Source organism: Syngnathoides biaculeatus, chromosome 17 (genome assembly GCF_019802595.1).
Source record: "Syngnathoides biaculeatus isolate LvHL_M chromosome 17, ASM1980259v1, whole genome shotgun sequence".
NCBI lineage: Eukaryota > Metazoa > Chordata > Actinopteri > Syngnathiformes > Syngnathidae > Syngnathoides > Syngnathoides biaculeatus.
Genome location: NC_084656.1, coordinates 6,754,682 through 6,779,482, shown reverse-complemented (window position 1 = coordinate 6,779,482; position 24,801 = coordinate 6,754,682). Strand labels below are relative to the sequence as shown.

The following is a 24,801-nucleotide window of genomic DNA, read 5'->3' as shown; positions in this document are numbered from 1 at the left end:
GTTTTGTAAACTTTGCCCTTCGTCCTAGCAGAGACTCTTCTGTCACATAACACACCAGGCACTTTCCGCCAGCTGTTCCAACCTGCTTGGACCCGTTTCTTCACTTCCTTACCACACTCACCATTGCTCTGGATTGTTGAACCTAAATATTTGAAGTCCTCCACACTCGCTATCTCTTCTCCCTGTAGCCTCACTCTTCCCCCTCCACCTCTCTCATTCACGCACATATATTTTGTTTTACTTCGGCTAATCTTCATTCTTTTCCTTTCCAGTGCATGTCTCATCTTTCTAATTGTTCCTCTGAATGCTCCCTGCTTTCACTGCATATCACAATATCATCTGCGAACATCATGGTCCAAGGGGATTCCAGTCTAACCTCATCTGTCAGCCTATCCATGACCACTGCAAACAGGAAGGGGCTCAGAGCTGATCCCTGATGCAGTCCCACCTCCACCTTAAATTCTTCTGTCACACCTAAGGTACACCTCACCATTGTTCTGCTGCCATCATACATGTTTTGTACTATTTTAACGTACTTCTCTGCCACGCCAGACTTACGCATGCAGTACCACTGTTGCTCTCTTGGTACTCTGTCATAGGCTTTCTCTAGATCCACAAAGACACAATGTAGCTCCTTCTGACCTTCTCTGTACTTTTCCACTAGCATCCTCAAGGCAAATAATGCATCTGTGGTACTCTTTCTAGGCATGAAACCATACTGTTGGTCGCAGATACTTACTTCTGTCCTGAGTCTAGCCTCCACTACTCTTTCCCATAACTTCATTGTGCGGCTCATCAACTTTATTCCTCTATTATTCCCACAGCTTTGAACATCGCCTTTGTTCTTAAAAATGGGAACTAGAACACTTTTCCTCCATTCATGGTTCTCTGCTCTACCTTTGTCTTCTTGATCTTTCTACCACCACCAGAGTCATCCTACACACCACCATCCTATGCTGTCGAGCTACACTCTCTCCTCGCACTACTTCACAGTCAGTATTCTCCTTCAGATGACATCGTCTGCACAAAATATAATCCACCTGCGTGCTTCTACCTCTGCTCTTGTAGGTCACTATATGTTCCTCCCTCTTCTGGAAATAAGTGTTCACTACAGCCATCTCCATCCTTTTTGCAAAGTCCACCACCATCTGTCCCTCAAAGTTCCTTTCCTGGATGCCGTACTTACCCATCACTTCTTCATCGCCCCTGTTTCCTTTACCAATACGTCCATTACAATCTGCACCAATCACAACTCTCTGGCTGTCTGGGATGGTCAGAACTACTTCATCTAGTTCTTTAATTAATTAATTTCTCTTTCAACTCTAGGTCACATCCTACCTGTGGGCCACATTATACATAACACCCTCAATTTCAAATTTTAGTCTTATCACTCGATCTGATAATCTTTCCACCTCCAAGACATTCTTAGCCAGCTCTTCCTTTAAAATAACCCCTACTTCATTTCTCTTCCCATCTACTCCGTGGTAGAATAATTTAAACCCTGCTCCTAAACTTGTAGCCTTACTACCTTTCCACCTGCTCTCTTGGATTCACAGAATATCAACCTTTCTCCTAATCATCATGTCAACCAACTCCTGGGCTTTTCCTGTCATAGTCCCAACATTCAAAGTCCCTACACTCAATCGTAGGATCTGTGCATTCCTCTTTTTCTTCTGACGACAGATCCGGTTTCCTTCTTCTTCTTTGTCTTCCACCCACAGTAGCTGGATTTCCACCGACGCCCTGCAGGTTAGCAGTGCCGGGGGCGGGCGTTGTTAACCCGGGCCACGACCGATCCGGTATGGGATTCTTTAGATGAACGCTCATATTTGTTTAGCACAGTTTTTACGCCGGATGCCCTTATTGACGCAACCCTCCTCATTTATCCAGGCTTGGGACCGGCCTACAGATTGCACTGGTTTGTGCCCCTATAGGGCTGTAAACACATAACTAGAGAACGGTAAAGATGAAATCTTGATTTGTTGATTGAGATCTTCACAAAATAAGGCAGAAAAACAACAACAGTGACATGGAGAAATATGAACCACAAAGCATTAACAATGATAACAAATTTGGAGAAATTAAATGGGCTTATTTATGGGGAAGGGGGGGGACTTTGCACACAAAACTCTTTTACTCTTTTAACATTTTTAGTGCTCATATGTAGAGGGAAACATAAAGTGTTGGGCACAGCTTTGATGCAAGATAAATTCTGACATGATAATTTGGGTCAAACAGACAACACAGCTAGTTTAAAAAGGGGACAAATGTCCCAGGGCGGTGAATGTTTTGGGGGCCCCTGGTCCTCCTCCAAGGGGCTGAAACCCCACTCTATTTGTAGTTTTTTTTTTCCAGATAAAAATTTTGATCAGCAGAAATGTGGCTTTTAGGCAAGCACAAGACATTCACCACAAATCATTCTTGGAGTTAGGGTTAGGATTACCATCAAGCAATTCTCTTAAATAATGCCATCTTGTTTCTTGGTATCCGTTGCGTCATTGTTCATGGTCCTGTTTCCATTTTGTTCTCTCCCTAGGTTTTTGTCTTATAGCCTCAAAATATCAGCGGCAATTGACTTTACCTCTCTCTAGTTACGTCCTTATTTACATTGTGTAATCTGTTTTTGAATTTACAAGAGTCAACATAAAAAAGTAAATTAAAATAAGTGCAGATACTGTACCTCGCAAACTACTTCAGTATAGTTACAAATGTATAAATCTAATAATAAGCAGCTCTAATACATTCTGAAATATTTGTTGTGATCACAAGAATGATAAAATGTCAAAATCTACATTCACAACTGGATGATAGTGCTAAGGTTGAGTCCCACCCATGCTTTCCATCTTCATAATGTTGGTCTGATTGATTTTATACACAACCTGCTCCATTTTTGAAAATGCAAGAACCTTGATATTATATACATGGAAAACATCTATTTTTTTCTCTACAGAAGATGGGCGGAAACCCATCATTGTAAAAGATGCTCTTTTGGGAGTGGATCTTCATCAGGAATATCCATAGAAGATAGACATGCAAGCCTTTCTCAGATACAGTATTTATCAACTTTCTGAAAAAGTTAAATCTTCATAAATTAACGTGGTCTTATTATTGGAGGGGGGGGGTCTTATTGTAATTGTTTGACTGTAAAAATAATTTATATATTTTTTTTATTCAATTACAAATCACTATTTTTGTAAACACATCTTTACAGCTACTTAAATACAGTGTGAGTACAGTAGTCACATCTGGCGTTTTGGTATTTTAGTGTATATACATTGTCTCTTAATTCATTAATTCCTCCTGCGAGAAATTACAGGTACTGTACACCTATTTATATGGATATTTAAGCTATAATATAAGTTCAAGCTTTTTAAACACTAGGCCTAATGGCGCATGACATCTTTGAAACTCGATACTTAGACGACGTTCAACAATTAGCATGTGGTCACGTCCGGTAGCTAGTTCCGTTAGCTATAAAAGTGGTGTGGCCAGCTGTTATTTGGATGCATTTTAGCTTTCTTCTCCTTTGATCAACCAAGACATTTTAAGATTTCATTCTAACTTTTAGTGTTCTATATGGCTCTTTCAAACGTTATCAATCTTGATAAATTACTAGAAGAATACGCTGTACTTGAAAATGTAAGTAAATGTTGAACTATCATCACAGATATTTTAGTACTTTAGTGTATTTGAAGGCACATGGCTTTGCTGTGTATTGAGTACAAACCCAAAAAAGTATGATCGAAAAATAATGTTATAGTCGAATATTTACTGGTAAAACAGAAAATTTCAGAGTTAAATGGCAAAACCATCCTGATGGAGACGACGCTCGAAGACGCTAATAGAAAAGTGAAGTTTTATGAGACCAAGGAAAAAGTTGTCACAGGTGGTGAGTTCCTGTTTAATTTTTTATGTGTTATTTTTTTTAACCCTACCTGTTGAGCTACATGGTTATCGAGAATGTTGGCTTTGTATGCCTTTTGTGCTGGAATTGTTTTGCCGTGCAACTGTGGAGAATGAAATATTCCCTTTGCTTATTTTTTCATGTTTTAAATTCTTCGGCTGTTTATTGAAAATGTAGCTGGACATAAAAATTGTTTTGTGTAACAGACAGGAGCGCACAGACATTTATGTGTGAACTACAACAGAAGGCTCTACACAGTCAAGCTATTAGACCTCACGAAACGTTACAACAGTCAAATCGTGTTTTTATTTGTTGTCGGGGCGGGTGCACACACAAGTGAGGACATGCAACAACTAAACAGGACAAGATGAGAGAGAACAGGATGTGCGAAATGAGCAAGGCAGTGCTGCTGATGAGTGGTGTAGTGGGATGATTTTGATTATGTTTAAACACCTGTAAGGACCTGTGTGTTTACTGTACATCTTAATCTAACCCGTGTTTTTATGCTTCTAGCACACACATTTAAAGCCGTGTCATAGAACTTATTAGTGAATGAACACAATACCACATTCCTTTTTCATTTTAAAGTTACTGGCTCATACTGTATGTTGTTGATGGCACACGGCTATGTACAGTATATAGCATGTAAGCAATATACCGTACTAGAATGCCTCAGTGATGTCTTTTTTTCTGAGGTGTATTCCGATTGCCTACTGCTGGTCAGATTACAGTAATGAATGTCCTCAGGTTGAATTGATTTCATCCACAGGCATGCAAAAAATAATACTCAGTCATTATAAAATCTCTCTGAGAATTCATCATTTAAGAATATGCTCGACATAGAATTGTGCAGCATCATACTGAGAGCTATTATAGTCAGCATCCTCATATCTCAAAATGTGTGCTTTTATTTTGTAGGTTGCCACATTTATTTATTTATTTACATATTAATTGCCACATTTTACCCCCAAAAAAATGTAAAGATAACAGATTTAATGATTCTATGTATTAGATTCTGCAAGTGTATCAAATGAAGTGACTGGTAAAACCTAAAAAATATATGGACACAAAATACCTTATGTCAAGCCACATTATGAGACACCATCAGCAATGCAAATCTACTCAGTGATGTGACTGACTAGGAGATCAAACACACTCCACTCTTTCACCAACCTCTTTCAGAAAGGGATGCCCTACTGACCACAGTGAACAAGCTACAGCAGGCTTTACAGGAGCAGTCCAACCTCAGAGGTAATACAAGTGCTTGTGTTGCATTAGGATAATTATTGTTACATTTGGCCATCTGTCATGAACTAGTCAAATAGGATTTAAATTTCTTTCTCCATAGATTATCCCCCAAATATTTGGATGTGTGTGTGTGTGTGTGTGTGTGTGTGTGTGTGGTGTGTGTGTGTGTGTGTGTGTGTGGTGTGTGTGTGTGTGTGTGTGATATAGACATTAATTGGACACTCTACAATAGGTGTGATTCTGAGTGCGACTGTTCTGTCTCCATGTGCCCTGCAATTGGTGTGTGTGTGTGTGTTTGTTTTCATTTATATATATATATTATATATATAAATGAAAACACACACACACCAATTGCAGGGCACATGGAGACAGAACAGTCGCACTCAGAATCACACCCATGGGGCAATTTAGAGTGTCCAATTAATGTATGTCATTGGGATGTGAGAGGAAACCAGAGTGCCCGGAAAAAACCCACGCAGGCACAGGGAAAGCCGGGATTGAACTCTAGTCCTCACAACTGTGAGGCCAACGGTTTACAGCTGTGCTACTGTGCTGCCTTACATTTTCTCCTGGCACACCGGTTGCCTTCCACATCCCTTAAAACATGCATTAAATGGAGACTCTAAATTGCCCCTAGGTGTGATTGTTGTCTGGCTCTATGTGCCCTGCGATTGGCTGGCAACCAGATCAGGGTGTACCCCTCCTCCTTCCCAATGTTAGCTGGGATAGGGTCCAGCACTCCCGCAACCCTTATGGAGATAATGGAAAATGGATGGATATGACATCACAATAAAATTGATGTTACAGTATGGTTTATAAGTATAGCAGTGCAAATATCTTCTCCATGTTCTAGTTGTGAATGAGACACTTCGGACCAATATGGAAGTCTTGAACCAACAAAGTAAAAGAACAGCAGAGGTAAAACTTCAATCAGTGAAGAGGTGGCTTTATTCAAGCGCTTAATTTACACTATGTGGTTGTGTGACTGAGTTGTGGTTTATGCGCTTGTCTTGTGGTGCAGGCGGTGTGAGATGACTCCACTTAGTTTTCATGTGAATGGTTTTATGTACCCTGCAACTGACTAGAACCAGTCCAGGGTTTAGCTAGTTTGCATGTAGCCTGTTCTCTGCTGAAATAGGTGTGAGCCTGAACAGGTAACTGTCTATAAAATGAATGGTTAGATAATAGTTTACTTGCAATGTCTAACCTCAGTATGGATCCTTTGTGCAGATATTTAACTTGATATTTTCTTTTCTTTTTTGTTTTGCTTTGAGCAGAAAAACATTTAAGCGGTTGTGTTGTGTGTTGTTTATGTCTCATCAGGATGGAAAGGCTGAGATCCAACGACTCCTTAGTGAAATGAAAGCACAGAGAGAGAGCCACAAGAGGGAGCTAGAGACTGTAATACGAGACTGCCGGAGACAGGTGGCAGAGGCCCACAAAGAAGGTTTTAGTCAACGTAAGCGCCATAAACATTACTCTCACCCCACCTCACTGTGTAAAGAGCTTTTTCACTTAGCTCTGCTATTGACTTAATCCACCCAATATGATATGTGAGACCTCAGTAGGCTGGTAGAATGCATATTGCATACATGAGGGTTTTGGACAATTAAGGTACAATCAAGGCAATTTGTGTGTCCTAATACCTACCAAATATAGGTCAAATAGGTATTGAGAATTTGACCAATGGCGGCACGGTGTTTCATCTGTTAAGGCGTTGGGCTCACAGTTCCGAAGACCCGGGTTCGATCCCGGCCCCGCCTCTGTGGACTTTGCATGTTTTCCCAGTGCCTGCGTGGGTCTTCTCCAGGCACTCCGGTTTCCTCCCACATCCCAAAAATATGCAACATTAATTGGACATTCTAAATTGCCCCTAGGCGTGATTGTGAGTGCAGCTGTTTGGCTCCATGTGCCCTGCGATTGGCTGGCAACCAGGATGTACCCTGCCTCCTGCCCATTGACAGCTGGGATAGGCTCCAGCACTCCCCGCGACTCTTGTGAAGATAAGCGGCAAAGAAAATGGATAGATGGATGGAAGTTGACCAATAGTTAACAGAGCTTAATCAATAGCCTGATCAGTCATAGAAAGGAAGGACGTTGTAGTGTTGGTGATCATTACATTGGCATTGTTTCTCGCTTGTTTAAAAATGCTTTACTGTAGTTTCTCGAAAATAATGTACAAATCTTTCCAAAAATAATTTCAAAAAGTTAATAGAGTGCATTATATTTAGGTATGGATGAAAAATAAAAAATACAATCATATTGTACAGGTGTATACAAGTACATAGAGTGATTAAAAAAAACGTATACATATACATTTTGAAATGATATACAATGTCTTATGTTACACATTTATTATGGTAGTGTGCACCCCCAACCTGAACTCTATGACCTCCTCGGGGAGCTTGCATTTTATGATCGTTAGCGTAGCATGTTTTTATCTACTACATCAAAGATCAGAAATGGCTGGCCGTGTGTTTGTTTTAATTTAAACCAAGACAAAAAAATGTCGACTACAACGGCTCGTTGTGCAGCTGCTTTTAAAAAAAATGAGTCATCAGCTGTGCCGATGACACTGCCAACCCGGAAGTGGCGCCGCAATCCGAAACAACGATAGCTCACCTCAATGGCTTCAGGTTAGGTGGGTATCAAAACAGTGTGAGCTCAAACTACGTAATACAAGCGTCATGGGCACATTAAAAAAAAATGGTAGGGCACACACAATTGAAATAGTCGCTTTTTTTATAATGTGCCCATTACCCTAGTTTCTATGTAGTTTGAGCTCACATTGTTTTGATAGCCAGGTGGGCGAGAGGCTGCGCTGCGGAACCAAAACTCTTGGGATTCAAAAAATGTTTACCCACAAATGCTATAGATTGTCTCAGAGGATGAGATGCTGTTGGAGAAAAATAGGATCACTGTTCATGAATTCAGGAGGCACTCGAACTGGACCAAGTCACCAAAGGTAGCTACGATGGATATTTTTCAGACTGGAGATGATCCGGATGTTTCTTTTGAAGTCTTGGCCAAGGATGTGTAATGTAGAGGATAAACGGCACTATGCACAAACGTTTTATGCACAAATATTGAATGCAAAAAATGTTTAAGTCAAACAGTGTTAATTATTTATTTAAGACTGTAATATGCTATCAACAGTATTAATAATATGTTATGCCATCATTGAGCATTTATTTTAGTTGGTTGAGGGATTCTATTCTGAATTCCAAGATTATATTACGGCTACATCAGCACGTGCACAATGATTATGATAGTTGTACAGACAGTTTTTTGAAAAACAATACAACAGGGTTCACACGCAGCCCTAAAAGTCCCTAAAAACCCCTACATTTTCGAAGGTGCATTTAGGAGCTCCTAAAAGTCCTTAAAATCCGCGAAAAACGGTCAAGCCACTAAAAAGGCCTGAAATTAAAAAAAAAAATCAGAGAGGACCTCTACCGCCAAAATTCTCGATAAAAAATAAATGTTTTATTTAAAAAAAAAATAGCGATCCGTCTGGCACCCAAATCAGCCAGAAATTGTCAACGGAAGTCACCGTGTTGACAACTTGTCACCATCTTGTCGATATTCCATTGTTTGTTTCCGTGAGTAGGCATTTCACTTCGTCTTCATTACGACGTAGCGTAGTTCTTTCATCGATCCAACTTGTATCACGGGGAAGTGTATTTTTCAAGAAGCTTGGGTTGAAAGTAAGGAGTTTGGGAGATGGGTTCATCGAGATCCAAAAGATCGGCACATGTTTTACTGCCATCTGTGCAAGCAGAGTTACCAGCTTGAAAAGATGGGTGTCAAAGCGCTGGAGTTGCACCGGAAAAACAGGAGACACGCTGATTTGGCGAAGACTCCCTCATCTTCCGTTGGTATGAATCTGTTTCTAAAATATCAAGATAGTGAAGCATCAACTTCAGGCAGTGGTACTAGCAGTGCATGCGCACCAGGGATTGCAAAAAAACGCCTACTTTCATAACCGGTTTTAACCGAACAGCTGTAGCAAAAAAACGGTACCATAGTGGTGTTTACATATTTCACCTGCGGGACCTCGAGTTGGGGTTAGGGTTCCGCACAGACTGTTTTTGTTGTTGCTCTTCCGGAATGACGAGTTCACAGAGTCCCCCCCGTTATGCGAGTAGTGTTTTGATGTCTGCCAATAAAACAAGTTTACTCCCATACTTTGGAGCGTTTCCTCGATGCCATGTTTGATGTTTGTTTGATTTAACTGAATGTTCTTTTGAGTCCAACTTTACTCTAACAGCGAAACTTGAAAAAAGTGGAAATGATGTTGAAAAAAATAGCACAATGTGGAGTACCGGAAGAAAAGATTGGAAATTTTAACCGATTCCGAAAGTCCGATTACGGTTTCAGTTCTTTAAAAAAAAAAACGAAAACCGGTTATTTGTGACCGGTTGCGATCCCTAATGCGCACCTACAGTTGTCCAGTCAGAAGTCAGGCTTTATGAAGATAGTTCAATACACGAAGACGGACTCGTTAAAGGCAGAGATCGTGTGGACTTTAAAAGTGATGTGCAGCCATTACAGTTACAAATCTTGTGAAAATAATTCAAAAGTGTTTGCGGTCATGTTTCCAGACAGTGACATTGCTAAAAACTACCACTGTGGGGAAAGGAAGACTTCGTACCTGGCTACATTTGGCATCGCTGCCCACTTTCATCTCGACTGCCTCAAAGGCAAAAAAGCCAGAATAGAGACTGACATATCAACGCTTATTGAGAAAGCTGACAGGCTGTGTGAGGAGGCAGAAGAAAGGAGGAATCTGAGGTTTATCACCTAGGCCAATGCACTCAGAGGCAGAGCAAAGGACAAGAGAGCCACTTTGGAACCTCTGCAGCAACAAATAGAGGAGGCACTGGGTAGGCTCAAGGAGCTAGAGTAGGGGTGCTGAAATAGACATCAGTAGAAGACATTTGTGTATATAGTTGCAATTGTGGTTAGAATCTGTTTTTCTGTATACTGTTATGTTATGTGAAGACATTGACAATGGTCATATCATTAAGAACTACCACAAGGGGCGATAGGTGATCATTGTCACAGGTACTGAGGTACTGGAACATTTGATGAACCAAGAACGGTTGATGGCACCATTGGGTGAGTCTTTTTTTCTTACTCTTGATTTCCCACGATGGCCCTAAATTTTTTTGTGTCGCCCCTAAATTTTTTCCGTGTCAGCCCTAAATTTCTCGTGTCAGCCCCTAACAATGCCCCTAAAAAGCCCTTAAATTTTTTTGGTCAGACTGAGTATGAACCCTGTACAAGTACAAACCTAACAAAATATAAATACAGATAGTTCCCCAAATTTTGAGCATATGACTAGCATCAAATTTGTGATGCGCATTGTACATTGGCATAAGGGTTTTCCTGATTTTTTTCAGGTCAACTTTGGGGGTGCACATTATACTTCAGGATGCATTATACTTGAGAATTTATGGTAAGATATGCTACACAGAGATGACTGAAAATAGTTTCAAAAATTTGACAGGAAATATACTTTTAACAGTTTATTCTAACATGTACTGATGTTGTTATTATTGGTGTCAATAGTGATACAGTGGACCCCTGTTATTTGCAGGTGATAGTGACAATTGACACCTGAGGATAATTGACACCTATTGCATTGCATAAGAACACAAAACTATATATAAATGTTGTCAACGAGGCCCCGCAGCTCAGTGGTTAGAGCACTGGTTTGGTAAACCAGGGGTTGTGGGTTCATATCCCACTGGGGCCTCCACTCCCTGAGAAGGGTTGTGCCAGGAAGGGCATCTGGCGTAAAAATTGTGCCAAACATATATATGCGTTCATCTGAAATGACACGCTGTGGTGACCCCGAAAGGGACAAGCTGAAAGAAAGATGTAAATGTTGTCAAACTGAGTCAAATTGCAATAACCTCTAACATTATTTTTCTGTGGCTCCATTAGTCAGTTTTTGGCTTTATTCAGTGTAATCCTAACCCAGGAATTATTTTTATTCTATTTAGGGTTGAGGTGTTTCAGTGTGATTGTGAGTGTGAATGGTTGTCTGTTTTAATGTTCCCTGCAAATGACTGGCTACCAGTTCAGGGTGTATCTTATTCTTATTTCTGAACAGAAAATATAGTTGACTGTTATGTTATATGCGTAATGGGCTTACGACCATGCTACCCTGAGAACACCAGATCTCGGAAGTTTAGTGGGTTTGGCCCTGGGTCGTACTTGGATGGGAAACCGCCTGGGAATACCAGGTGCTGTAAGCTTCTCTCCCCGGCTAAAATGCAGAGGGGTTGCGTCAGGAAGGGCATCTGGTGTAAAACTGTATCAAACAAATGTGCGTTCATCTGAGATGAGACTCTGTGGCGACCCCTAATGGGACAAGCCGAAAGGAAAAGAAGAAGAAGTTATGCTTAATGCATTGAGGACCTCTCAAAAAATCTCAGCAGGACGGTTCAAAATCACATACAAATAACTGAATTCCGTTTGAAACGTATAATTCCTGTTCAAAATTGCAAAACTTTTGAGAGCTCACTAATTGATTTCACATAAAATCACTCCATGGTGATGGAAGTACTCATCTCTTTTTATGACAGATTGTCTTAACAAATTTGTAAATGACTATGTAGAGTATTTATAGGTGCATCCACCATCCATCCATCCATCCATCTGTCTACCGCTTCTCCGTGTCGGGTCGCAGAGGAAGGAGCTTCAACAGGGATACCCAGACTTCTTTTTCCCCAGCCACTTCTTCCAGCTCTTCTTTTACTGCAGTGCAAGCCAAAGAGGCTGAACTCACGAAGTTACTGAAGCAAAAGGATCTAAATCTGGAGGAGATGAGCCGGAAGCTAAAGGACCAGGAGAGAAAACAGCAAAGTGAGATTTTGAAGTTAGAAATTGAGGTAGGTGTTCATGCACCACCAGCCAAAGTGCTAAATGCAGGATGATAAAAAAAATATAATTAAAAATCTTTGGTTTTCATCCCCAGTTAATACTCTAGTCATTAGTACATTCCTAATACTATTAATTCATTTTTAATCAAGCTGGTCAAAAGGTCGCAGAATAAATACTTTATGGGGTCACTTAAGATTTATATTTGAATTGCTTAGATGTTAAATAATACATGCAAGTCATTTCCAGCAATTCGTCAACTGTAGTTTAGCTAAACATTACGTTTTTATGACACATAAAGAGCAGTCCCCAAACGCACCCAAAAATCAAAACGCTGGTGTGTAGTTACTCTATACTGAAAGTGACGGAATTGCCAAACATGGTGCACTACACTCAATACACAATGATGAGTAACAGGTTGGAATATGAGGAGAAGGAGAGTATCAACATACAGGAGTGTCCAACTGAACATGCTGAATTGGGAGGTCAGAACCTGACAGTGACGACGACGACAAACCAACTAAAAGCTGTTCAAAAGGAAAAAAAAGGGCTAGTGTTACCTCACAGCCCTAGAATTAGCTGAAGACCGGAAGGCACTAAAATAGATACAAAAAGCAAAAATGGCATTCTGAATCATTTATTAATTTAACTGCTGTATATCTGCTATATAATCACTTTCAAATGACATGGTTTGAAAAGCAGTTCAAGAATAATCAAGAAAATTTTTTAACACTTATGTCTTTTGACCTTTAACATTTGCATTTGTATTTTTTTTATTTAAGTGCAGCAGTTTAAGTGAAAACATTATAGACGCAGGTTGGTCTCCACGACTATGGAGCCGACTACTATTCAAAGTTAGTTGACTTAAAAAAGACTCTCCCAAATTCATATGTACAATAAACCCTCCAATGTCAAGTAATATTATCATTACATATATTTTGGACATTAATTGAAAAAAAATTGAAAATAAAGACTATTTTTTAAATCCAAGCAAAATCTGGGTAATAGCCAACCTTCAAAGCCAGACCCGGAAGAAATGTCCTTAATCCCGCCCCTGACGTCGACGGTGCTGAGCATTACAGACAATTCGTTCTAGCTAAGCCAAGATGCCGACATGTTGTGAACCAAACTGGAAAGGCACCCAAATTTGTCGTCCTTTCACCTCCCGTGGGGCCAACCTGACAAGATAAAGCGGTGGCGGTCACAGTTGAGGCTCGTTCATCAGCCGGGGAAATTTGCACGCATATAAGCATTACTGGTTATTATCTTATACTGTAGTCTCGTGCCGGTCCTGTATAGCAACAGCATACTTTATGAGGCAGCACGGTAGCGCAGCTTTTAAAGCTTGACCTCACAGTTATGACGACTCGGGTTGAATCCCGGACCTCCGTTTGTGGAGTTTGCGTGTTCTCCCCATGTCTGCGTGTGTGCAACCTGCCTCCTGCCCATTGACAGCTGGGATAGGCTCCAGCACTCCCGCGACCCTCATGCGGCAAAGAAAATGGATTGATGGATATATATGTGTGTAATGACTTTAGGGAAGTCGCCATTTTATTTTATTTTTTGCATTTTATATTCCACATATAAATAAACCATTAGATAATCCTACACCATACTCAGAAGATAAGATCGCATTTTTCCTAAACTTTGGACATAGCCCATAGCTTTCATATAGCTCACATAGGAATCCAAGACTGTTAAAAATGTGTACTCACCGATTTTCCACTGGATGTACAAGTGGTCCTTTCATCCAGCTCATGCATCATGAGTAAATTGATATGGAACACGTCTTCATCCTAATAAACAACTTTGTATCTATTATCTAGTGTCTATGTTATGCAGACAAGTTGATCGTGATCCAAGTTCATTCCGATACGCTCCATTTTTTTTGTTCGACCTTTACAAACTCACGACAACGCTGGCATTCTGCCACAGTTGGCATTAGGTCACAAAGAGAACACGAACACGTCTTTTGAAACGAGCCTGTCTGGAAGATCTCTGAGGTCCATGTTATGTGAGTGTTGTGCTCCTTCATCAGCGTCACGCCCCCTCTCAACACGTCAAGTATCACCTGTGTGTATTCTGGCTCAAACATTGATTGAGCATTGTACATTATTTGTGTTTTGTTTGCTCAATGGCGGGAGTAGTAATAACACGGAGAATTAACCCGCTGTTATACTCGCTTTATTGGCTCTTAGCACCCAATAGCAACACCGCATGCGCACGCACCGTCCCCCCCCACCACCACCCCCTCGCTGCCATTCGATCGCGAGAGGCTCGCTGCTTGAAAAGTAGATCTTGGGGTAACAAAAGTCTGACCACCTCTGTTGTATATTCTCTACATCTAAATCAACTCCTCGGAAAAGCATCAAACAAATCTCAGTGGTCCATACAATACGATTATTGTTCGTCGTCAGTGCCACGCCCCCTCTCCAACATGTCAAGTTACGCTGTGTGTATTCTTGCTCAAGCGCACAGGCTTGAACATTGTACATTATGCAATTTTTTTTGTTTGTTTGGAATTATTTTTTTCACAAAAATCCAATAGTGGACGTTCTCTGTTCGGTGAAACATATCCACAAGCAATGGGAGGTCAGAACAGGAAGCACTGCAGGCGTGGCAAACGCTGATTGGTTGTCAGTTTTCCAGCCGGGCTCATTGGAATGTCTGAGAGAGAGAAATTTTGATAATACTTTTCCAATTTAGAGCAGTTTCTTGGTGAAATCTGTGAATAACTCTGGCATTAAAAGAAACACTGAACCCTCATCTATTAACTTTTAATGTGTGCTCCCATTCCTATTACTTTGGACAAAGTGTCATCTCTATAAACATTCTAAAATAGATATGGTAGTGAATAATACATATAACATTATTCACTTCAATGTCTATACGAAAAAATAAATATGAGCGGAGAGCACATCATCCATGCGCAAAGTGGCGGAAGTCTCATTCAACATTCAACTGGTAGCCATATTGGTTCCATCTTCTGTCCGTGACGTCACATTGGGACATTCGCCATAGAAAAGACACTGTGCCACCTACTATGTGAGACAAACAACAGATATATTCAAATTTTTCCGACGCTCCTTCTGACACGGAAGCTCTTTTCCAAGTAGATAACATCACACAACTGAGTGAAGTGACCGTGGCAATATTACCCCATCGTTTCGAGCCATATTAAAATGATATGCGGATCCCAGCCAAACTGCATGCGGCCAAACCATCTACCCGCCCGATCCACCTCGGTGGACAACAACGGTGCCCGCGACGGCGAGCAATGACGCCGCAGCCCGTGAACGACGACAATGGCGCAGCCAAACCACCTCCCTGTTGAATCCATCTCCGCGGCGGTGATAAACAACGGTGGCGGCGTGGCTAAACCACCTCCCCGTCCGATCCACCTCTGCGATGAAGATGAGTCACCGCAGCCCAGCGCCGCCCGGGTGGCTCGTCACTAATCACGGCTTTGGCCGGAGTGGCACATCGACATATTGAGCACCTCTGATTTAAGGATTACGTCACCCCTCCACCCCCAACTATTATTTTTTTAAGGTTAGGTTAGGTTTCATGACAGTGGACCTTTAAAGAGCCACTGTCATGAAAATGGATGATTTGTTGTTTATGGCGCACTCAGCCGCAAGTGACAACAACACCGTAAAGCGGCCCGGCTCGGTGCCGCATTAAACCACCCCAGCTCGGCGCCGCGATGAGCCACCTCGATGCCACCCCGTCTGAAGCTGATCGTCTCGTCACACCCGGGCCGCGGCGTTTTGATCGCTCGGAGCTGAGTACGCTACATACTGTCGGACTGTCGGGGAGTCTGTTGTTAGTTAGAAGTGATCCGCATATAATCTATATATGGCTCGAAACGATTGGATAACATCGCCCCGGATACTTGACTCGATTGTGAGACGTTCTCTTCTTCGAAAAGAGCTTCCGTGTCTGAAGGGCCGTGTCCCACAAGAGGGGCCACAGCGTGTTTTCAATGCCGTATTTTCAGGGTGACGTCACGGACAATAAATGCAGCCAATATGGCGACAACTTGGATGTCGAATGAGACTTCCGCAACTCTGCGCATGGATGATGCGCTCTCCGCTCATAATTATTTTTTTCGTGTAGGCATTGAAGTGAATAATGTTATATGTATTTTTCATTTCACTATCTATTTTAGAATGTTTATATGGATGTCACTTGACCTTTAAGGTCACATGACAATGACAGGAATGCTATTCTCCACATTACAAGGCAATGTTTGTACTCACACAGTTGCTCTAAAGTTGAGTAATTTTGTGCCACAGTTATGCTTTGATTTTGAATATTGTTTCATGTGTTCCAAGCATATTGCATTTTTTATAATTTGTTTTTTTTTTTGTTTCTTGTAGTATGGTGAAAAGTTGGGAAGAATTCAGCATAGTGCTGAGATGCACCAGCACAAAAACCATGACTCAAATTTTACTCTGAAAAATTTCTTCATGGGGGTAAGCATGATTTTTTTTTTTTTTTTATTTTTTTTTTTTTATTCTGGTAAGAGCAATATTAATGTTCTATAAAATGTTTGTTTGGACCTTTTGTTAAGGCATAAAGGTTGGCTTCAATCATTTTTCTTTTATTTCATTTTCATAATCTGTGATATCCTCAAATCCCTTAAGAGAATTCGGGTTGGACATGCCCAAAACATTGTTCTAGTTAGACTTTTACACCTGACATTTAAGACAGCCAAATTTCTTATTAATATGTGACATGTAAATGAGATTTGGTTTGATTGGATTTCTGATCATCCACAATTTAAATATGAAAAACATTGTGGCTCTGATTGGTGTCTGGTAGCATCACTCTAAAATCTTGGGGCGCCCAAGCATTCATAGCGACATCACGTCCTTCGGTGCTACATTAAGTCTCTTGTCCCTCACAAGGGGATTATTTGTATTGTGTACACTGAACGCGCATTCAGTTCATTTGCACCACAGTGACATGCTCCTCCCACCTCGGTCCTCTTCGGGGGATTGTCAGCAGGCTCCCGTCTGGCTAAGGTGTGGAGGGAGCGGACATGCCCAGCACAACCAGTCATCCCGTTGCTGATTTTGATTTTTTTTTTTTTTTTTCTCCCTCCCTCCCAGTTGCATTGCTCATTCTAGCCCCTCTGCACCGTGACCCTTGCAGCCCGTGACAGTGTGCTGTGAGTTTCCAACCGTTATCAACCGTGATCTGGGCACATACTTGAATAGTAATTGACAAAACTTCGTGAACAATCTGTGATCTCAGATTCACCTGATTTGCTGGCCTTATGCTGTTTATTCTCTTTTATTCAGTCATCAAAACAGATTGATGTCAAACCATGTCACAGACTCCTTTTGACCTATGTACATCAAATAGTAGGGGAAAAAAATGATTCTGATGGAAGGATTCGACAAACACGTATTTGTTATTAGTTTTCATTTGAATAGATGGGAAAATGGCTTACTTCAATTGTGACTAGAGTAAAGAGTAATTTATTTTAAAAATATATATACAGGATACATTAGTAAATGTCTTGAGAAATGTAATCTTTGTATCCAGGTTGCACATGTTTTTATTATTGTGTTTGTCCTTTAGAAACTGCAGTTCTTCCAGGAAGAGAAGAACAAGGAAATTGGGGCTCTACGTCAGAGAATCAAAGAGCTGGAAGCCAGCCAGCGAACTGCCAGTCTCTGCAGCCGTGCGAAGAAAAGAAGGATCTAAATTATTTAAGGCTAATAGTACTAATAGGCTGCTACCATTTCTCTTCTGTAGGTTTGAGCAACAGTTCACTCGTCTTTAATCTGTACATTTCCAGATTCTTTGAGTTCAGATATATGAGCGCTCATTGGGACATTTAACAAGGAAATCGTCTCCCGTGCACTGTGCACTGTCATACATTGATTTGCAGTTTCACTGCCATGCTGGCAGTCGACTACTGTACTGAGATCACAAACACATGCTGTATTCCTGTCTGAGGCTTAAATCCAATCAGACGCCTGCAGTGGTTTGCGGCAGGCAGGTGGAGCAGTAAGTAGAAAAACACGAGACCAACTGCTATTCAAAAAACAATTCTATTGATGTTTTCCCTAGGTAGTTCACATTAATTCATTTGATGATTGAGTTCTTGGAAGTTATCTGAACTCAAAAGCACTGATAGTCATGTGACATATTTGTCTGACTTTGCAGGGTTCAGTTTGCAGTTCAGTTGCAGATTTCCAGTTTTCAGGAGGGGTGAACGTGAAAGGTTGTCGGTATCTCTTTGAGTCCATAGGACAAACTGTAGAAAATGGATGTATGAATGCCTCGTTCAACTTCTGGATTTTTGATGGTTGATGTGTATCTCGTCCATTTCCATCCACCTTTACTTTAGATAACATCTGATGTCCTTAATGATCTGAACATGTTTTTGGAATGTTGAGGTAAAGGTTCAATGTACTGCTATCTGTCTCAGTGTTCTCACGCTACTGCTCACCATGACAAAACACCTGAATGGAGAAGCTCCGACTGGCGAGGCTTTGTAATCTCTTTATCTGTTCTACTCAGACGGTGTTTGAGAACGAGCCTCGTGCTAATCTTACCAAGAACATTATGCAATACTGTTGTATAACATTTCATCTCACAAAAGATGAGATAGATCAGTTGTCGCCACATTCCACAGCTACAGAACAGAAAGAAAGCATCTATATTTTATTTGACTGATGTCATTACCTTTCTTAGCGATAAGGTTGGGCCTCATTTTTCGTCATGACAGCGGCTTTTTAAATGGGTTGGGACAGACTTCAACAAGAACAGGATTATAGCTCATTACACCAGTGTAATACATCCTCCCTCAATAAGGCAAAAGACTAACGGATGGGTGGATTTGAGGGGTGTGGCCTGAGAAATCTTCCTCCCCATCAGAGTATTGCAGTGCATTGGAGGGCTGTGATGGGTTAAGAGTCCTAGATTTTGGATGTTTAATTCTGCCCCTTAAAATGGACACAACAGTTTTGCTTTGATGGCAATCAGTAATTTGGAAACTTGGTAAGAACATATATTTTTTAAATATGTGTAGTGTTGTTTGATAATTCAGTACTTGGCTCGGTGGTCAAATTTTTGGGCCTGCAGCATATACACAAAAAAATATATATATTTGATAAGGCCCATAACGCTGTTGGTGTTGAAAAAAGACAGTTGTGGCAGATTGGGGTGGTGGTCCCCTTTTTAAGAAGTGGGACCGCAGGGTTAGTCCTCTGGGGGGTACTTTGGGAGTATGGGTTACCGAACCCCCTGACGTGGGTTGTTCAGTTCCTGCCCAACTACTTTCAGAGTTTTGTCTGCGTGGCCTGCAGAAAGTCAGATTCATTTCCGTTGAGGGTTGGCCTTTGTCATAGATTCTGTTCATCGCTTTTATGCATAGAATTTGTAGGCACATCCGAGGCTTAGAAGGGTTCAGTTTGGTGGCATTAGTATCGGATCTTTGCTTTTTGCAAATGATGTAGTGCTGTTGGCTTCATTAAACTGTGATCTCCAACTTTCACTGAAGGGGTTTGCAGCCAAGTGCGAAACAGTTGGGATGAAATCACAACCTCTGAATGAGAGACCATCATTGTCTGTTGGAAAAGGCTGGAGTGGAGTGGCAGGATGTTTCTGAAAAAAATGCAAGCAGGCATGGGGAGATGCAATCTCCAAACAGGCGGGGGCTGGGATTTGAACCTTGGTCCTCAGAACTGTGTTCATATGTTGCACCCAGTCATACACCGTGTCACCGCAAACAGTGTTTACAACAAAATATCTCTTTGTCATGCTTCATAAATCAAGAGGAAGTTTCAGAAGCAAGCATGTTTTCGTCCAATTTCTTCTGTTTGTGAACATACAACATTATTGATTTATTATCAACCTCAAGTAAAGCCAGCTTTGAAGTTTGTCAGTTTATTATAGATTCATGTTGTTTTTCTTTTGAATATGGAGATCCGATCAGGGCAGGAGCTACTCTAGTATAATTAGTGCAAGCTTTGTTGTAGCAGTCTGTCAGAATATTTAATATATTTTTGCTTTATGCGTTGGTTTTAGTTTTTGAGACCGTAAAGTTGAGGAGTGTCCAAGTCACACATCCACTTTTTTCTATACAGCCCTTAGAGCAAATGTTGAGACATTGCTGGGGTACAATATGGTGTAATGAAAATGTGATGATGTATTCAAAGAGATTAAATCCAGATCCAAATGCAAATATTCACAAATACTGTATATTTCTGTTAAGAAGACATTTTCTGTGACATACGGTAGATTAGGAAGCAAATGGAGAATGTTTCTACTGCTTACAATTGACTATGATTCACTTGCAGGTGAAAACATAACAAAATGCGTTCTGGACAGATACAGGTTGCAAACCCCAAACTGCATCACAGCCTTTACAGCCTGACAGACAGCTCAGACCCTGAACAAGAGGGTGACGTAGCAGATGGACCGCGATGCCTTACCCCACTGCAGAAGCTCACATCAGACATGCACAAGGATGACAGAATAATCAAGGAACTGGTCATCGGCCGCAGGGTGGGCTTCTACAAGGTTAGGGGGGAGATTGGCCATGGGACTTTCTCCCGAGTCAAACTGGCTTTTCACGCTCTGACAAAAGGTACCCTTATCACTTATACAATATTGTAAGTTTATGATTCACTGTATACATCTAGATGTGTGGCATCATATTGTTGTATTGGGTTGATTGTTCGTTGAATGTTTTAACTCTAGCTCGACACAACTGGCTTTGGATCATGGATGCGTTCCATTCAGTTGCTCAAATATTTTTGGATGCCCTAACATTTAGTGAGATGGCAAAAGATGACACGCTGTGGCGACCCCTAACGGGACAAGCCGAAAGGAAAAGAAGAAGAAGCAGTGTCAATAGAAAGTTTCAAAAATATTATTTGGACATTTTTTTCAAATAACATTTTTAAACAAATAATACATTTCGTTAAATTTTTAATTTTGCAAAATGCAGTATTCTAGGTGGCAGCGTGGTAACTGAACTGCTAGCACATGAACATTTCGAGTTTATGGAATTTGCATGTGTCACTGATAGTGTAGTGGTACTCACACTTGACTTTGGTGCAGGCAGCGTAAGATTGATTCCTGCTCAGTGATGGTGTTAATTTGTGCCCTCCAACTGACTGGCGACCAGTTCAGGGTCTGCCTTTTGCCCGAAGTTGACTGGGATAGGCTCCAGCGCTTCGGCGACCCTTGAGGATAAACGGCTTAGAAAATGGAATGGAATGGGAATTTGCACCTTTGCCCTGAACTTGCATAAGGGTTCTCAGGCTATATTACATCTTGTTCCGACATTGGAAACACATGCATGTTACATTAAATTCAGGTCTAAATGTGAGTGTGAATATCTGTCTATATGTGACCTGTCCATGGTGTACCTTTCCTCTCAACTGAAGTCACCTGGCATAGGCTCCACCTCATCCACAACCCTTACGAAGATATGCGATATCAAAAAATACATGGATGCACATTAATCTTGCTGAAATAAATGTTCAGTCAATCAATAATCTGTTCATTACTACTAGCTGTCACTATTCACTATAATCTGCCAACACACTTTGGTTGTCCTACCAGAATTGCTATTCATTTCATCAATCACCCAACTATGACAAATTTAAATTTGTTTCTGATTTGTCACATATAAAACTACAATTATTTTTGTACAACTGTGCTCTTGTGAGTGCATTATGAATTCGGAATGAATGAATCATGAATTATCTTGGCAGCCAGTGTTTTTGAAGTCCTATCATTTGTTCTCATAGATAAAGTGGCCCTTAAAATCTTGGACAAGACAAGATTTGACAATCAGGCTCAGCGGCTTCTCTCCAGGGAAGTCAGCAGCATGAACTCCATGCACCACCCTAACGTCATCCGTCTCTATGAAGTGGTGGAGACGCCAAGTCGCCTCTACCTGGTGCTGGAGTACGCCGGTGGAGGAGACCTTCACAACAAGATCTGCAATGAGGGAAAACTTGCTGACAACACAAGCAAGATCATATTCTCACAGATCCTCTCTGCCATTAAATATTTGGTGAGTCAATGCAGTGAGCAACTACGCTATTCACAAAAAGTTCGGGATATGTTCACCTGTCAACTAAAATTTCAGGAAAAACCTAAAATGCACCATAACCTACAGGTAATAGGACCTAAATATTTGTGTGCACATGTCCAGCTGTTCAATATTTCCATACATTTTGCTATACTTGCTGTTCTCGCAGTTATATTACACATTGTTGAAAGTTGCCCTCATTCTCTTTTCTATAGATTCTGCATTACCTATTTTGTCAGCCACTGCTTGTACAGACTAATTTCATTTTTACTGTAAAATGTTTTGCAAATATAGCTTGAGTCACTGTCACTCGGTACTTGATATGAAACTATGGTATGACATTTAGGACAATTAAGGTCCTGCTGTATCCCCCCAAGAATGATGCAACCAAATTATGTGCGAGTTTGACCAAGTGAGAAAGTTGGTTGCATCTCTATATCATAGCCCTGACATGTCAAAATAATATTTGCAATAATAAGAAATTAATGCAGATTTACTGATTTACTTTGCAGCACAATTGTAACATCATCCACCGGGACCTGAAGGCAGAGAATGTTCTTTTCACCGGCAGCGGCTGTGTCAAGGTGGCAGACTTTGGATTCAGCACGCAGATTTCCAACCGCAATGACACACTCGACACCTTCTGCGGCTCACCTCCATATGCCGCCCCGGAGCTCTTCAGGGATGAGTGCTATCTGGGTCCTCCGGTGGATGTGTGGGCAATGGGGGTCCTCCTTTTTTTCATGGTGACCGGCACCATGCCGTTCCGCGCTGAAACCATGGGAAAGCTGAGGCGCTGTGTCATCCAGGGTGCATACAGTATACCCCCGTGGGTTCCTGGTCCCTGTCAGAGACTCATCAGGGGCATCTTAAAGGCAGATCCCATTGAGCGCTGTGCTGTTGACCAGATGCTGGGTTGTGATTGGCTTTTACCCGTGGAATTCCCTTGGTCGTTGGCATCTCCCGAACCAGCGAGCCCTCTGCAAGGCCTGTTGGATTCTGAAAGTAGGGACCTGGAGGAGGAGGAGGAAGAGATGGAGGAGGTCCAGTGCTCACTGGAGAAGCTTGGGTTCACCTCAACACACTTACAGAACAATCGACTAAATGACAGCCGCAGCCCTGTCACAGGTGTCTATCGAATCCTGCTGCACCGAGCGCAGAGAAGGAGGGGATGCGACAGCCTGCCGGTGGTCCGAGGGATGGTGAGGGACCCCAAGCGGGAGGGACTTAGAGCATACAGGGGCCTAAGGCACACGTCCAAACTCTGTGTGCTTTCATAATATGGTTTTTGGGTCGGCTTAAATTAATGTTTTTATTATTCAGCTTTTGCATTTTCATTTATTCATTTATCTTGAATTACCCACCAATCACTAGAACAAGGAAACAAAAATCAGTTTTCAAGACCCAAGATGCCTTTGCAATACATGCCAGCTCAAGCCTTCTGGAAGTTGCAATGTTCTTTACTTTTTTGATTCAATTCAATTGGCGTTAAATCAAACTAAGTTTATTTTCATAGAACAACGCCAGTAGTATGCAGCTCTACTGAAAGTTGAAACAGTGAAAGTACTCAATGTGCACTTAAACCGGACCTTTTAACTCTTTGAGTTTGTTTACTGTATTAGTTGAATTAATGGAGCATGATCAGCCATGCTCAGTCAATGCATGATTCGTATAACAATTATTAATATTTGTATGCAACATCAGGAGTAGTCAAGATTTTGGAGCTTCGTCTTGCACTGAAGATAATGGACAGCATCGGTATCTCTACAACTTTATTTTCTAGATCTAAAATAGTTTTCTGTTGCTTTGTTTATAATTTCATATATTTTAAATAAAATGCAAGGTCCAGGTTTTTCATTTGTGTGTGCGTGTGTGATGTTTGTTTCGACATGTTTTTAAAATTTTGTGAAATCACAACATAATTAATTTCGTCTGATTCACAATAAAACCATTTTGCTCAATTACAGAAATTTTACGGATAGTACACTAGGCCATTCAGATGATGAGCTGACCAAAGAATGTGAAAATATTTCTGTAAATCTGAAAACAAACAGGCTGCACTATGTACTTAAAAGACACACTCGGTAAGTGATGGGGCTGTTTACCAAAGTTTCCCCAAGTCTTCACGGGTAAACAATAGAAACGACAGCAGTTGTGGCAGGATAGCAGATTCTGCATGGTGGGACACCTCTTTTTTTCCACAACCGGCCCAAAGCAGTAGACCCAAACCCAACGTGTCCCTCTTAGGAGCCTCAGCTCCTCCTCTCTGAGCCATTGCCCGGCTGCCCCCCCCCCCCCCCCCCCTGGAGCAAGAGCAGATGGCGTGGCGTGGCTGCAGAGCCATCTGCGGGCCAGACAATAGGGGCTGTGTGTGGGCCGCTGGAGCCGACAGGCCAGGAGCTGCGCTATTGTATCTTTACAAATGCAGATTAGAAGAGGGGGAGTGAACAGACAACAGCCCCCCCCCCCCCCCCCCACCTACCCCCAGGCAAATTTGTGGAGTTGGAAACTTTTGTTTGCCGTTCACCTCACCTCGATCAGCCCTGCATGTATTCAAATAACAGTATTTGCAAGATAAGGCGAAAACACAATAACAATGAAGATTTCTGTTGATTTTTTTTTTATTCTTTTCCACTTATGATATTCCAACAATATCAGATTTATTTTAAAAACATTTTTTCCAAGAATT

General features: G+C 41.4%; 2 protein-coding genes across 4 annotated transcripts; both read left to right on the top strand.

The window, feature by feature from the left end:
- Positions 1-3,429: 3,429 nt before the first annotated feature.
- On the top strand, positions 3,430-20,535 carry LOC133490623 (coiled-coil domain-containing protein 152-like). Of its 3 annotated transcripts, none has more exons than XM_061800909.1 (9): positions 3,430-3,639; positions 3,784-3,889; positions 5,087-5,155; positions 6,006-6,070; positions 6,476-6,611; positions 11,927-12,054; positions 16,426-16,521; positions 17,161-17,219; positions 17,636-17,773. In XM_061800909.1, exons 1-8 carry the CDS (start codon positions 3,577-3,579, stop codon positions 17,176-17,178), a joined length of 681 nt encoding a protein of 226 aa, XP_061656893.1. In that variant the 5' UTR covers positions 3,430-3,576; the 3' UTR covers positions 17,179-17,219; positions 17,636-17,773. The 3 variants fall into 3 exon arrangements, with proteins under 3 accessions (XP_061656893.1, XP_061656891.1, XP_061656892.1); XM_061800907.1 differs by lacking the exon at positions 17,161-17,219 and adding an exon at positions 20,396-20,535 and having other exon boundaries at positions 3,432-3,639; positions 17,636-17,808; XM_061800908.1 differs by lacking the exon at positions 17,161-17,219 and having other exon boundaries at positions 3,480-3,639; positions 3,794-3,889.
- nim1kb (NIM1 serine/threonine protein kinase) lies at positions 20,377-23,969 on the top strand. The gene is made up of 3 exons (XM_061800906.1): positions 20,377-20,654; positions 21,826-22,094; positions 22,625-23,969. The coding sequence occupies exons 1-3, from the start codon at positions 20,381-20,383 to the stop codon at positions 23,390-23,392; spliced, it is 1,311 nt and encodes a 436-aa protein (XP_061656890.1). The 5' UTR covers positions 20,377-20,380; the 3' UTR covers positions 23,393-23,969.
- The last annotated feature ends 832 nt before the right edge of the window (positions 23,970-24,801 follow it).

Coding starts and splice junctions, on each gene's coding strand:
- LOC133490623 (XM_061800907.1), top strand. CDS start 3,577: ATGGCTCTTTCAAACGTTATCAATCTTGATAAATTACTAGAAGAATAC. Junction 6,612..11,926: donor CAAAGAAGGTTTTAGTCAAC/GTAAGCGCCATA, acceptor CTTTTACTGCAG/TGCAAGCCAAAGAGGCTGAA. Junction 12,055..16,425: donor TTTTGAAGTTAGAAATTGAG/GTAGGTGTTCAT, acceptor TGTTTCTTGTAG/TATGGTGAAAAGTTGGGAAG.
- nim1kb (XM_061800906.1), top strand. CDS start 20,381: ATGCGTTCTGGACAGATACAGGTTGCAAACCCCAAACTGCATCACAGC. Junction 20,655..21,825: donor TTTTCACGCTCTGACAAAAG/GTACCCTTATCA, acceptor TTGTTCTCATAG/ATAAAGTGGCCCTTAAAATC. Junction 22,095..22,624: donor TCTCTGCCATTAAATATTTG/GTGAGTCAATGC, acceptor TTTACTTTGCAG/CACAATTGTAACATCATCCA.